The sequence below is a fragment of the Taurulus bubalis genome (genome assembly GCF_910589615.1).
Source record: "Taurulus bubalis genome assembly, chromosome: 5".
Classification (NCBI taxonomy): Eukaryota; Metazoa; Chordata; class Actinopteri; order Perciformes; family Cottidae; genus Taurulus; species Taurulus bubalis.
The window spans coordinates 14,489,089-14,504,497 of record NC_136593.1 but is presented as its reverse complement, the minus strand read 5'-3'; the positions used below and the strand labels follow the sequence as shown (position 1 = coordinate 14,504,497).

At 39.0% G+C, this 15,409-nt stretch overlaps 2 protein-coding genes across 2 annotated transcripts; both read right to left on the bottom strand.

The window, feature by feature from the left end:
* Positions 1 to 3,306: 3,306 nt before the first annotated feature.
* necap2 (NECAP endocytosis associated 2) lies at positions 3,307 to 8,546 on the bottom strand. The gene is made up of 8 exons (XM_079218405.1): positions 8,440 to 8,546; positions 6,945 to 7,045; positions 6,136 to 6,240; positions 5,412 to 5,493; positions 4,953 to 5,061; positions 4,666 to 4,813; positions 4,482 to 4,566; positions 3,307 to 4,311 (listed from the first exon to the last, which is right to left on the bottom strand). The coding sequence occupies exons 1-8, from the start codon at positions 8,532 to 8,534 to the stop codon at positions 4,266 to 4,268; spliced, it is 771 nt and encodes a 256-aa protein (XP_079074531.1). The 5' UTR covers positions 8,535 to 8,546; the 3' UTR covers positions 3,307 to 4,265.
* Positions 8,547 to 10,412: 1,866 nt separating this feature from the next.
* On the bottom strand, positions 10,413 to 14,510 carry LOC306736195 (SUZ RNA-binding domain-containing-like). Its single transcript, XM_079217804.1, has 4 exons — positions 14,386 to 14,510; positions 13,501 to 13,550; positions 13,126 to 13,392; positions 10,413 to 12,920 (listed from the first exon to the last, which is right to left on the bottom strand). The coding sequence occupies exons 1-4, from the start codon at positions 14,434 to 14,436 to the stop codon at positions 12,809 to 12,811; spliced, it is 480 nt and encodes a 159-aa protein (XP_079073930.1). The 5' UTR covers positions 14,437 to 14,510; the 3' UTR covers positions 10,413 to 12,808.
* Positions 14,511 to 15,409: the final 899 nt, after the last annotated feature.

Here is a 15,409-nt window from a genome sequence, read left to right as displayed (position 1 = left end):
CAGGTGCAATTAATAACTTTAATTATGACCCTGTTTCATTAAGGTGGGGCAGATGATATGTCAATGGTGTAGTCACAACTAGTTTCTACTTTACCCAAGTGGACAAAAATAGTTATTGCTGGGTTAAGAACACAACTATAAGTGCAACATTAAAAAGGTATTCAAACTGTATTTTTGATTTGAATTTAAATTGATTAATTCATCAAAATAACACATAATTCCCTACACCTATAGGGCCCCTGAGGGTCTGTTGTCCTGGGGGGCAGTAGGCACTTGGGTTAGCTGTTCTTTTTAAATCGTGACAAAACCAAAACAATTGCCCTCTCAAAGGCAGTTCCCTGTAACATCGCCCTGGGATTCTGTGGTTATGGTCTAATACAGTTAATATTAAGTGATGGCCACCCATCACAGAGAAGACTGGTCTGGTTTGAGCTTAGGTTTAGGGTTACAGTCAACAGGCAAACACACATCTATTTTTATGAAACTGAATTGCATATCTTTGATTTTTTTGAGTGTTAGTTGGCCCAAACAAGACATCTGGGTTTCAGAAAATGTGACGGGCATTTTTCACTTTTGTCTGACGTTTTACAGACAAAGCGAGTAATTGAGAAAATATACCGCAGATTATTGATCATGAAAATATCGGCCATGGCTTTACTGTGATGTTCAAGTACAGCAAGTGAGGGGGGCACTCGGTTGTTTCTGATTGGAGGAAAGGTGTTGCAGCTGACCTCATTCTCCCCCACTATTATAAAACACATATATCAGATAATCAGAATATTCCCATAGTTGTCCTAAACTATAAAATGATTTAAAACCCCATTCAAAACAATGCACTCATAATAAAAATGTAGTTATCCCCAGATTACTTTTCACTATGACACAAGCATGCGGAGGGCACTGCCTGGTGCTTGGATTGTCATGGTTACAGACAAAAGGTTCATTGTGTCAATAGCAGACCCCCAGCACAGCCTTAAAACTGACACAATGTCTGGCTTCAAGAAAGTTAACAATGTCAGGAAATAAGAATCATACATGTTAATGTTGTCACAACTCATAGTAGGTTATAAAAAAGTAGATCTACAGTATATTGATAATAATTAATTGAAGACAAAGTTGGGGGGTTTCCCTGGAATTGTTTTAGCATTCATCATTTTGTAAATTGTCAACACGTCACCGCTTTGTGATTACTACTGAATTCGTAGGTGTATTTGTCTGTCAGTGGTTCTCAACCTTTTTTCAGTGATGTAACCCCTGGAGTACCCCCTGATCAGCGCAAAGCATTTTGGGTTGGAAAAAAACAATGTAATACACAGCGCTGTGCCATCACTGTCTGATTTAATATAGAATATATACAAATCAGTTTAAGAACTTACACTTATGTTATTGACTATTTATTAAATAACTATTTTTAATGGATTTTTGAATTGATGCTAATTTAAAATATATATTTGTTTAATCTCAAGAATCCCCTGGGGTACTAGTACCCCCATTTGAGAACCACTGGTCTATGTGATGTGAAAAGGCTGCTTACATGCAATCACAACCATGAGGCTGAAGCGTTTCGGTTCTTCAGTTTTAATCGCTTAAGATCTGCGGCGCCCCCATCTGGCTTCACAGTAGATATCAGAAACTGATTTTACAGAGTGGGAGATGTGAGCCTTTCATATGCTACACCTGTTGATCTTTCATCTTCCAGAGACCTAACCACACCTGATGACTTCTCACCCCGGCTTCATTTCAACTGCTCTTTGTGTTTACAACCAGCAGACGCAGCCATAACTTAACTGCTGAATAAACAGGAATTAATCACCCTCAACTGTTTCCTCTTCTGGTTGTGTCCTTTCATACTGTAACACTTCATTTGGTAGACGCGTAAAAGCCCTCCTAATCCTAACACGTACGTAAAGGAAATACACTCAAAAGACACGCCCAAGTTTTCAAAAGTCTCTTTGAGGAGTTGGAGGAGGAGGAAGAGGAGGAGGGTTGTATGTTAAACGGTGCAGCATCCGAGCAAATTAATCTGATCATGAATTGTTTTCCTGCAACATAAGACTGAAATCACGACTCAAACGCACCGCTACGGAAACAACATGGATATAAAACGCTTTATCGAGCGATATTCATCCTCATTGTGTTCCTTGTGCAGTACGCGGCAAAAAAACAACAACATCCTCTTCCCAGTTTGTATTTCTAGTCTCACCTCGACAGATCGGTCTGATGAGCGTTATCCTGCCGTCCCTCCACTCTTCTGCGCAGACGTTCACACTAGAGGCAGTAAAACAACCTCATCCACACAGATACACGCGTACCATCAGCGGCTGGTGCCCACGCAGTGTTGCCTTCCTGCGGTATCTTCCCCATGCTTTTTCCGGGGAGGGACTTCCAGTTCCGCGGCAGGCGGCCGTGTGATGCGATACAAGCACAGATGCAACATGATGGGCTGCTGTCATCACGCCGGTGATCAATTCATTTATGTCGAAACAGTTTGAATGAAAGCAATCAATACACATGATTTTTTGTAGATACTCAGCAAATCTCAAAATCCAGATTATACCAGTTAATAAAGACTATTTTAGTAAATATATATTTTCAATGGAGCTCAGAATAACTTGGCTGTACTAAACATGGTAAAAACCTACACCATGTAGGCTTTTCACAGTTTTATTCGTATGTGCTTTGATGTAATAGTGGTTTATTTATTTTTCTCAATTAGAATAACCAAAGTTAAAGTATAAAATCTCAAAACAAGAATCACATCTGTTCTTGTAAACAGTGATCATATCTATTAGTTTCAGATTAAGGTCCCATAATTTCAGTCAGAAGAATCCGAAAAAAATCTATGTATTACTATCCAATATATTCATAAACTCATTTCATCAACAAAAATATTGTATGGAATTTCAAAATATGGAAAGCAGGCACTTGTCAAGTTCTTTATGTCGAGTTCAATACATGGACATATGATCTGAACTTCAGAACAATTAAATAACTAGAAACAACATGGACATGTTTCTTAAATAAACACCAATTAACCTAAATGGAAATAAATCCTGGCTGTGATATCACAAACAATCCTGTTAGATTGTTTTGCTGATTACATTGAAAAGTTAACTGCTGACTCCATGTTCTCCTTCCATCATAAAAAAACACTTTATGAGACCCATAACGCCTTAAATTGGTACAACACTCTGAAATCTGAAAACACATTGCACCTCTGAAGACAATTCGTTACATTATCCATGGAGAACACCTCTCGACAATCTCACAAGCTGACTAGTTCACTAATAAAAGTCAAAACAAGAGTCAATGAAATATATTGTTTATTTACAAGATGACTTCGGTTTACATTTTAGATCATTTTCTGAAAGGCACTTAATCAAATACTTGATGTAAATTAGCAACAATATTGAGGAAATTTCTATTTGGTAACAGGTCACATTTATAAAAGCAACAACACATGAGACATGAACATATAACAAAAATGAACAAAGACATGTTCAAACTTTGAATGAATGGGGATGGAAATGGACAGCATGATTAAAATAACCAGGGTATATTGATGAAGGCTTAAGACTATTCATCATATACCAATATAGCTTTGCCAGATCTCCTAAAACAAAATTTAAAAAAAGTAGGAAACAGAAAACAAAAAACACACACAAACTGCTATAAAGCTAAACAAAACATGGATATTTTCAATGGGTAAACTAACTTTCCCTAGATGGTAAAAACAACCTTGAGATGAGTGGTGCTTGTGTAATGAGATAACAATGATGGGAGCATGATGGAACAGAGGGACACAATCAAAAATTATTCTGGACAGATAGCATTGAGAAGGGATTGAATAATGGAACATTTGATTTAAGGCAAAGGATAGATGTTTTCATCTGGTTAGTGTGACAAGACAATCGTTCCTTTCAACAATCGACATGCTCACTTGTCTTCAAGAGAGCATACACTCCAACAATGATGCCTTATTCTTAGCGACTTCTAAAATCAAACATAGGTCCCACTTTGTGGCAAAGTTTGAGAATAGAATATGATTGTAAAAAATATGTACATGTTTACCGTTTGTTCCTCCAGAGTGTGTTGGTCAGCCGGCTATAGTTTATGGGAACATATTCTTTTCAGAATAAGTGCAGCCAGAACAAATGAGCCAGTCAAGTTTGCTAACAGTTCCTTTCTTTTAGTTTCTTTTTGCCACAATCATCTTTTTTCCATGGAATGTATGGAGCCTGAGTGTGTGCACGCTTTCTCACCACTCAACTAAACTGCACCCATCCTGATTTGACAGCATCTTTACTGGAGCTGTGGAGGAGAGGGGGGGGGATGAGAGCGTGAAGATGATGATGATAATGATGATGATGAGGGTAAAATAATTCAAAAACAATCATGGTAAACGAACACAAATGTGACAGATGGACAAGATGGATTGCTAGACAGACAAAAACACAGGTGACATATTGTGAAAAACTTACTTGGAGCCTGCAGATGTGAAATCCCCCCACACGTCAGCGCTGGGTGGGGCTGCAGGGCCAGGGGACCCAAAGTCTAAAAGAGAGGCTGAATCAGGAGAAAAACATGGATGTAAAGCATGAATACCGTTTAAATCATGTGAAGATGAAAAATAAATTAGATTTGATAGAATAGCAGGGTGATCACCAGTGTTAGTCTGTTCAGCTGAGACTGTCTGCTCTCCCACAGGAGGCGGTATTACACCTCCGACCTTTACACCTGGTGGAGGTGGGAGGAGACCCATACCCATGGGCCGCGCTTTGGCACCACCTGCATCCTTCTTCTTGATATTTTGCTAGAGACGGAGTCATGAGAGTTTCTAAATGTCATTATTGTCTAATTGGTGGCTCTTTGCTTTAAATAGTCTGTCATTGTTGCATGTATTATTTAATCTGTTTTATTCATTTCTTTAATGTTGGGACTGAATGACTCACCCCGATGCTGATCTTGATAGTCTGTCCCTCTTTGAAGCGGAGGTCCAGCTTAGGTGCTGTGCTCTCAGAAGCTTCCTGTTTTGCGAGCTCGCCTTCTTGCTTCACCCACCTTTAGAACGAGTTTGAAAGCATAATAATGATCACTGAAGTAACGTTGGAAAGACTCAAACTCTGTCATTACAGTGGCAAAGTATTGTAGCAAACCCAATCTAAAAGGTTTAATGTGTGTGTTAATGGTCTCTTTTACTCTCATTTAAAATGTAAATAAATACATGATATGCATGATGGACAAATGTGCACTGTTGTCTAGCCACAAAGTAAATGTGCAAGAATGAATGTTGTTCACAGTATCACATTTAAACATATTCATGTAAATGTTCATATTTATGTTAATTTTGAAACCATGTGTATGAAAAGAGATCAGATAGTAAACTGACATCATAAGAGAAGCAAACTCACTTAAAATGGTCTTGTAAAGCCACGTTGAAGTCAAATGAGTCTCCACGATCAGCAAAACCCAGGCCGATAAAAGCATGACGTCCTTTAGGAAAGTAAATTGAAAGACAAAAGCACATTATGGTACCTTTGATCATATGAATAACATATGACTGCAGTAAAACACAGACAATTAAGGAGAGTATACTGAATATAGATCTGTGACTTAGCGATAGATCGATTTTACACCATATTAGGCTGAATATAAGAGTCTTACATTTAAAGACTAAATAAAGGCTACAAATAGCACAAGATGGTACCTCTATATCAAGAAAAAAATATTGTTTGATGTTATCCACTGTCACTTTATAACTGAAGAGTGAGACAGTCAGAGTTCTGAATCACTATGATGTCACGTTAAGGATCATGGTGATCAATGAAGTGCAGTCATCACACAACAGGAAATACAATTTATAGAGAGTAAAAACACAGACACAATCTTTCCTTTGTTCAGAGAAAAGCTAATGCACTATTTCACTTCCATAATTCAATCTGAATGCTGATTCTCTTGAAAAAGAAAAATGTACTATTAATCTGAAAGACTAGATCTTCATGTTTTGTTTTTTATACACAATTTAAAATAAATTATAACATTTAAATAGATTTTTTTTTAAATGTATTAAGATGATGCATTTCTCTATAAATGTGACGAGTATATCGACCTAATTCTCCAAAGAAAATGTCTTACCATTGCCATCTTCTATCCGGATCACAAAGTACCTGCTGGAGTCTGTGACTGATTCGACTACACACCCTGGATACTGTTCGACTGGAGCTTGGGCAAACAACTCTCCTGCAAATAACACATTTAGAACAACATTGCCTAAGGGTCATTTACTGCAATGTGACAAACAAAGTAAAAAGGTTTGTTGCAAAGAACAAAGAAAGTTAACAAGCTGGTTGACGGCAAAATAAACATTGTGACAAACAAACAAATTTTCTCTAATTAACCCTGGAATTGTATAATTGACGAGCCAGGATACCACAGATTATTTTGAATAGTTAATGGTGAAGATATTTTAATGAATTTGGTCATTTTCAGTGATTGATTGTCACTGTATTCACTCAGATAAGAGCTCCATTTGAGACTAAATGTGTACAATCAAGAGTGAAAGGGCAACAACACACTTGCAGCCTCCTGTCTGCAAATTCACCAGAGGAGATACTCACCTGTTCTACGACATTTTCCAAAATACACCATGCATTTTAAATAGCAATGAGTCACGAAACTTGTCAATGTGACACAATCAAGGTCATGAATCTGCTGTGTAATTACATATCACTGTTAACCATAATAACAGTAATCTAAATATGTTGCATAACCTATGTTTCCTCACATGGCTTTTAACATAAGTATTGTGCCAATCACAACTGATTATTTGCATGCTTGACATGATCCAAAAAGTGTAAGGTTAGTTACAAAATATACAAATAATCCATGTGGTGAGTTATGTACACAAATCAGATTGAGCTACAAGGAGATGCCAATTTGTTTACCTGTGTTTTTGTCCTCTAACTTAATGCAGGCCAGCTTGCCTTTCGCAGTGATTTTCATCCTACCACTCCATGCTGGTTCATCCAGCTTCCAGTCAGCAGCACTAGAAAAACAGGAAACACATGTCTCAATATGAAAGGGGCTGACTGGGTCATAGTTTTTACCCAGACAGCTGCAACTTTTCACAGCAGGAGGAAGTGAAATTAAAAGTTTTCAGGCAGACATGAATGAGACAGTCGTGATATTTTTGGGGTCGGCTGCTAACTGAAGGAAATGTGACACCTGTGGATCATTTCAATATATGATTAGAATGTACAGTTTCATTAACAAAACATGACAAGAGAAAAACAAACCATCAAGGTCCAATTAGTAAGTTTTTCAAGGGCTTTTTAAACCGAACCTCACGGTTTTCTGTTTTCGGCATGACATCAGAGCAAATCCAATCCGTGGAGGAACACCATAAGATACAGTGGAAAGCTCCAGAGAAAGCTTGAAAGTGGATCTTGCTTTATCCTTTTTTTGTTTTTAACAACTGCTGTTTTCAGGAGAATGAACTTCCATGACATCTTTATGTTGAAAGACAACAGGCCGCTTCAAAGACAAACTGCTCATAGTGCTGTGGTGATGGATGTTCTAATGTAACTGATGGTAACCCCCCATGTTCTAATGTAACTGATGGTAACCCCCCATGTTCTAATGTAACTGATGGTAACCCCCCATGTTCTAATGTAACTGATGGTAACTCCTCCATGTTCTAATGTAACAACTGGTGGTAACTCATCCATGTTATGATGTAACAACTGATGGTAACTCATCCATGTTATGTTATGATGTAACAACTGATGTAACTCCTCCATGTTACATTGTTATAATGTAACAACTGACTAAAACAGTTTCATATAAGAGTGGAAACAAGAGGCAATCAGTCATTCCCCGACACATTGAAGTCTAGCTGACGTTAGATAGTGCTTTCATTGAATTATTCCGATATTATTTTCAGCAACACAATCAAACAATACACTGCATTACTTTTAATTAATGTCACATAACGTCAGCTAGTTCGCCGCTAGCATTAACTATAAAATCCTGCATCTATTATCGGACACGAGTCAGGCTTAAACGCTTCCAGCAATGCCGTCATTTCTCATAACTTCTGCTAAAGTTAACTTTCCACACGGCAGCAGTCGAGGAGCTGTTTGTTGACAAAGTCTGGATGACGCACAGCAGATAACAGTCTGATATTCTAGCACGTGTCACGTTCTCAGCTCACGTAAATGTCTATTTTTCTGAATCCGTGCGAGTGTTACCACTGGACGTGTTGACTGTACCCGTCGAATACACTTTGCAAGGGAACAGAGAAATGACCAATCATCCAAGCCAACCACTTGTTGTCCGATAACGGGAGCATTCGTGTTAAATTAGCTTCATGACGGACACTTGTCTCCGTCAGAGAGACTCGTCCGTCGCTTCCACGACTTCTCGTTGAGCTCTTCTTACCGATATCCGCGGTTAGAGGCCCGCGGCGGGATCCGGTACACATGAACCTCGGGCTTCACGCAGAGCATTGACTCATAACTGTCGTCTTCTGCCATTTTGTCGAGTTTCAACAAGGTTTTGACAAACTATCACAACCCAACTTCCGACTTTCAATGGACACCTCGGCTGGAGTTGAGCGAGTTGACAAGATCCCTAAATGATCCGAGCCGCGCGGCTCACTTCAAACAGCGCCGCCTCTGGTCAGGATGGTTTGAGCAGTCAGGAGGTACAACTAGTGCGACCACACCATAATACTACTAGTAGTCATGCTAACTTTACTTATTTACAGATTTACCAAGGCATTATAACATTGCTATTGGTATTTTAGTTGTGCACTGTGTTGGAGTTTAAAAGTATTGAGCAATTTACATAAAAGAGCATCAGATACAGAAATAGTTTCTTTTGACGAACACCAATGAAACACTGTAATGCCAAACGTTTAACTGTAGTAGTGTTGTTTTATTTTTGATAGATAATACATTTTCTATGGAACACGTGGTTTGCTGGTCTACAAACACATATGTTCTTATTGGGCAAAGACTTGAAAAATACGCATTTACTATTGTTTGGCCACCCCTGTTCTACTTAGAGTACAATAATTCAATTCAATTCAATTCAATTTATTTTGTATAGCCCAAAATCACAAATTACAAATTTGCCTCAGAGAGCTTTACAATCTGTACACATACGACATCCCCTGTCTCAGGACCTCACATCGGTTCAGGGAAAACTCCCCTAAAAACCTTTAACGGAGAGAAAAAGGGAAGAAACCTTCGGGAGAGCAACAGAGGAGGATCCTCTATCAGGATGGACAATAGATGCCATGTGTACAGAATTAACAACATAACATAGTTACAACACATGCAATGATTATTGCATGTGTTGTAACTCATCATGCCTCATATAATGTAGGCATGATTAAAGAGTACCAACAATAACAGCAACAGTTTATATAGTAGAATAATAATGATAATAAAAGCAGTAATTTGTATTGGTAATACTAATTGCAATGCAACTAATAATAATGATACAGCAGCAGGTGTCGGGCAGGACCAGGGTTGAGATAAAACCATGATCCATGGAAACCTGTGAGGCGAAAAAGCACAAAGACTCCAAAGAAGGAGCAAAGTTAGTCATGTGCATTAATGGAATCATACAGAAGCAAATAGAGTAGGGTGGCCGTCAGCAGAGCCATGGCAGGAGGCAGGAGGCAGGACCAGGATAATATGATCTCTTTTCTTAGTTGTTGTTAGTACACGAGCTGCAGCATTCTGAATCAACTAGAGAGATTTAAGAGACGTATTAGAGCAGCCTGATAATAAGGAAATGCAGTAGTCTAGTCTAGATGTAACAATGCATGAACTACAAATAGAATATTGTATTGTTGTATTGTTTTTCAGGTTGGATGTGAAAGACTAAGAACAAAGCTTTCAAATGAGTTGTAGTTTAATTTGAGTTTAGGGTTTATTAGGCTTCAGTCAAAGATGGCTGCTACTCCACCTCCTCGAGGAATGTGAGTATTAATATGACTTGGAGGAGTTGATCAATTTAGGCTGACATATTCTTCATGACACAGCCCGGTTTCAGTTAGACAAAATAAATCAATATGATTGTCTAATATTACATAATTTACTAATACAGCTTTAGATGACATATCTGATATTTAAGAGTCCACATTTAATTATCCTATTTTGTTGCACTGTTGCATTACCTTTTATGAGGTTATTTTGTATAACTCTACTGTATAACTACTGGTTACTGGCCTCAAATGGGTGAGTAGTTGGAGCAGTCAGTAACACTAAACCTTTTATAAATGTCTTTAAAATCAATCATATTCAGTTTATTTAAACTGTATCACATTAAATCATTTAGAAGTATTATACGTTTTAAATTCATCCATCTTTCTGCACAAAAGAGACAAAACCAACCAAGTTTGAGGTGTTTATTAAAGGGTATTCAAATTTCATTTGTGATTTTCAAGTTTCAAAACAAGAATGACATCAAATCTGCCTTAAAGGCAGGCGGCTTTGAATGACTGAAGCAAAGCTTAATGTGTAGATCACATAGATACAGGATGGGTTTTGCTTCTAATTATTCATGATAACAAATCCATTTTATTTCAATAATTGAACCAAATCCCTGGGAACAGTATATTAAGACGACCGTGTAGGCTGCACTATCTCTTAAAACAAGAACATTGAGACGTTAGTGCTGCAATGGAAAACTTATATTTCTGTCAACAAAAGGAAACTTCAATTCCCAGACATTAGTGAACCATGCACTCCTAACCCCAAAGGTATTTTCCTTTTTAGCGAGTGAGGTTGGAATAAATGGCACAAATGCATCAGCCATATTGATACGTTTGCTGCTGTGTAGAGGAAAGTTGTTTAATATATAATAGTTTCAATGTATTCTTTTCTTGTGAATATTTCCAATCAATGTTTTTTTTTTTTACTGTCACTGGAAATTATCTGGATAAATTATGGTCTTAGCACAAACGTTTCTGTAATAAAAGCATTTTTGCACCTTTTTGGAGTGTGACTTTGTATTTGCCCAACACTCTTGCAGCTATTAACTTTACCTCAATGACAGGATTTATCAAGTAATAACAAAACTATCACAAGTGCACAACAAGCTTAAGACTAACAAGCACTACCCATTGGAAAGTGAACACATGTAACCAGGGATCATTTATCATTTAAGGCATACAAGTGTCAAAGGGCTAAAAAAAAAAATGGTTGCAGTAATTGTCAGTACTGGTAACTCCTCAGCAATTGATAAGATTATTGATTTCATGGTTTGCAAAATTTTATTTTTAATCGGCGGCAAACAATGGTGTAAACTCCCTTTGCGTGAAAAACACCACATGAAAAACATTCATCAAAACCAGGCAGCGGAATTTGGCTTCCTTCTAAAGGACACCGATTAAAAGATAAGTTTTCTAATATCTTTGTGATCATTTTTGTAGTTTTCTAAAGAAATTTCACCGACTCTTTCCAAATTAACGCGGTTGTCATGTAACTATGTCATCCCCAAAGCTGAGCATCAAATAGTTATTTCTGAACACCAAACCATAACCTCAGTCAACATACTTTAACTGGTGCAAAAACAGATCGGAGTCCTCTTTTCTAAACAGATGCCATACGGTTGGCTTTAAAATAAGTTCCAATTTAGCACTTCTGTTGAGAAACAGCAAGGCAAAACACGCAGAGACATATATGCATGATAACTTAAGATTTTCAATTCACATATAGGTCTGTTATTTATCCACTTTCATCAAATAAAAAATGATTACCAATACAGTTTTGTATGCAGGCAACATCATCTAATCTCTGATTCACTACTGATCTCCTGACCTAAACATACTATTTCTCGGGGAAAAAGCACAAACATGAAGAAAAATTGTCAGCTGTTTAAAATGAAACATAATTTGAAAACACAGCACAGGTAAATAGGCAATATGTAAAAAATAATCCAGGGAGTGACTTCATCTTTATTGCTTGAATAAACTTAGATTTAGTGACATTCCGACCTTCCGATCCGTAATCTTTGGCCAAAGGCTGCGTGCCCACCGGGCATTTAATAGCCACAGAGCCAAACCGAGGCCTGTGGAAAATACTGGTCTGGGTCTCTGCCATTGCTATGCAACTACGGTATAAAAACGCACTTTTAAGCACAGTGCACTTTTACTCCAAGTGTTGGATCAGTTGGACTTGTTCTCGCCTTTCCCTCAAGCTGCTGAAGACACAGTAAACTCTCAGCACCGTCAAACATTTAATTTCCACTGAACCCCAAAAAACTGAGGCCAGCGACCCGGTGGATACGCAGCCATGAGCCACGCTCCATCAGTGGAAAGGCCAGCTCCTTTACTTGCACCCCTCAGGGGAATTCCCACAGATTCACGAACTGGCCTTATTCTCCCTGTAGAGACAGGCACCTGATGCCCTGGCACTCGACCGGCCAATCATACCTAAAATCACAGGGCACCTCATGGAACATCAGAGTATCACAGTGTGTAGGGATGTGAGGCAAAAGCCTGTTCACAGTGTGGAACAGAAGGGGTTTCAGATCTTTGGCTGATCTCTGCCAGCCCCTTGCACCTTCCACAGAAGGAAAAGACAAGGTGAAACGCAAAGACCATGCCAGAAAGCAGAGTAGAGAGGATGGAGGAGTTCATTTCAATCCATGCTGTGTCTTCATATTTTTTATGTCTGTCGAATTTGGTGTCATCCCACCACTCTGCTCTTCATAGCACACATCACCCCTTGAACTGCCACCCTTTATGCCCTCTCAGGGAGACAGCTGATTCCTTGCAGCAGGTAGCTCCTCTTTATCTGCAGAGTCTGAAGCCTGAGGTGCCATCTGGGCCAGTGGGCTGGCGGATCACATGGGTGTTTGGACGAACTGGTTCCACTGGTTGCTGCACACTCATACGAGCTGCCCTAATGATACGAGGAGAAAGGAGAATACATTACTATCTGTGTTTTTCACTTTTCTGTGTTTCCAACTACTTTGTAAAGTCATTGTATGTTCTTCTTCGTCTAATGTCTAATGTATGCACCTTCCGCCAAACTAAATTCCTCGTTTGTGCAAACATTCCTGGCAATAAACGGATTCTGATTCTGATTCTTTGTTGTAATGTCTTACCTGTCTTGAGAAGGATTGTCCTGAGGCGTATCATCTGAAGATGCACTACCCAAGATCCTTCTTCGGGCTTCTGCGTACTCTGCCTCCCGCTGGGCCAAAGACTTCATCTGCTGAGAGGGACGAGTCGATGCAAGATTTCCTGCGGTACCGTTATTTGACGGACGTTTTAAAATTCTAATTTGTGGTGGGGGTGCTGCAGGCTGAGAGTCATCCTGGATTACAATAGCAGTTTTAACAGGTGAGCCACCTGAACGCAAGATGGATTTCCTGTACAGGTAAAAACACAAGGGGAATACAATTAGTGGGGGGAAAACTCCTGTGATTGCAATCTTACCATGTATTGACATTTATTTGATGAATTGTCTCTTTGCTTACTTTGTTGCCTGATTTATTTTCAGTTTAGCCTCAAGCCTTCTCTCTATTTCCTGAGGAGAAAAACACATTTATTACATTTGTATTACTGACAAAGAAGTTAAATATCAATCTAATGCAATCATGTTCAGGATATTTTGATTACTAAATTGCTGACTGGTGGCTGGAATCTATGAAAACATGCTTTTGATAGATACAATCATTACAAATAAATGATCCTTCATCATGGTATGGGATTTATTGAACCTCGGGGGGGGGGGGGGGGGGGGGGGGGGGGGCACTCAACTATTACATTCAGTTCCATAACAACAATAACATTGTGTACAGTCACAAAAATTACACAGAAAGGCGTTTTCAGCCGATCGATTTGATTACAGGGGATGGGTTATAAAAACAGGATTGCTGCAATAGGACTGTCTTTACAAATCAGAGTTTACAGTTTGCCACAAACAAATTAAACTGTTTCAATCTACATAATCTGCTATACCTATTTGCTTCTAGCCTAAATAGTAAAAGCCCTGAACATACTACACTGTTGAGTTATTGTAATGATTCGGTGCATTTCCGCAATGGGTGGGTCTAAAAAATGGGAGAATTATAGTGAAAGTCGAGTTTGTAAACATACATTTTTTTGTGTGGATTTCCACAAGTCATACAATAATGTTGTTGAGTAAATAAAATTACATAAAGCCAGGCTCAGTCCCGTGTCGTTGTGGGCGAGCGAGGCCTGCTCGACTGCAAAGACAAGCTAATTTATTTGACGAGAAAACAAGCCGAAATAAATAGCATGTTTATATCAGGTATGTAAGCGCCAGACAGGCGGGCAAACTAAAACCAAGTTATAATATCGTTAGATAGAAAAAAATGTCCAACGTTAGTCGTTCTCACCCCGCTGTCCGCTGCCTCTTCCCAGCTCTCTGCGACCTCTTCATCCTCCATGTTTAACAGGACTGCTGGCTGGTTACCTCTTCGGCTCCACAACTATCTCCCAGCCACGCAGAGGGCATGGGACAGTGGACAGAGCTCACGCAGACTCGCACAGAACCTCAATATCACGAGTATTTGTGACAGTTGAAGTCTGAATAAACAAATGGGCAACCCGTTGCCTGGCCGCGTGTTAGCGTGCTAGCTTAATGCTCTACTGAGGGCAATGCCCCAAACGTTAGCTAGCTTGTTAGCTGCCTGCTACTTTCAATTTGGCAAAACGTCCACCTCGGTAAATCCACTGACTGGTGTCGTCCACACGCCGCTCAGAATGATTTACACAGTATACACAGGAGTTTCAGATAGTTGACAGTGAGCTAGGGTTTAACCCTTGACGTTGATCAGTGCCCTAAAAGTTGAACCGTTACAACATGGAGGGACATTACGTTGTATTTGCGTTAGCTTGGGTAGCGTCAACGTGCTAGCTTCATCCACGGCAACCAACCCGCAAGATAAAGTAATTTAAATCTGTCTAAGATAATTTAACTGCATAGCGCTTTATGGTTGTCAGCAAATAGTGAGAGATAGTCTTACTCCACCACACTGTCGTTGTTTTTGATGGATGGTGGAGTAGAGCGCCGAGTGTTGGATGAGGCTTGTGTTCAACATGGTGTTGTTGAAGGGAAATGCTGCGTTCAGGTCTTGTGCGAGGCACTGACAGAAACACCACGGGGTCATTAGACAAACCATACATACATTACATAATGTATACATAATGTACTAATTGTAATTGACAAAATGTATGATCGTAATGTATCGGTCTGTTTGGAGGGATTAGCTAAATGTATAGTCACAACCTTACTGCTAGTAAGTAATAATATAGAAATAAACGGTATGGACATGAATGCAGCATCAGATTAAAAAATCCCAACATTTATTACTAAGCTTTTCACATAATTTGCTTTGGTGTTTGGTGCTTACAATAAAC

What these genes read in the sequence shown, in the direction of transcription:
- necap2 (XM_079218405.1), bottom strand. Translation starts at nt 8,534, where the DNA reads ATGGCAGAAGACGACAGTTATGAGTCAATGCTCTGCGTGAAGCCCGAG. An exon ending in CTATCAAGATCAGCATCGGG is followed by an intron (nt 4,814 to 4,952) that starts GTGAGTCATTCA and finishes CTCCGTCTCTAG; the next exon opens with CAAAATATCAAGAAGAAGGA. An exon ending in TTCACATCTGCAGGCTCCAA is followed by an intron (nt 4,312 to 4,481) that starts GTAAGTTTTTCA and finishes TCTCCTCCACAG; the next exon opens with CTCCAGTAAAGATGCTGTCA.
- LOC306736195 (XM_079217804.1), bottom strand. Translation starts at nt 14,436, where the DNA reads ATGGAGGATGAAGAGGTCGCAGAGAGCTGGGAAGAGGCAGCGGACAGC. An exon ending in AAAATAAATCAGGCAACAAA is followed by an intron (nt 13,393 to 13,500) that starts GTAAGCAAAGAG and finishes TTACCTGTACAG; the next exon opens with GAAATCCATCTTGCGTTCAG. An exon ending in GACAATCCTTCTCAAGACAG is followed by an intron (nt 12,921 to 13,125) that starts GTAAGACATTAC and finishes TCGTATCATTAG; the next exon opens with GGCAGCTCGTATGAGTGTGC.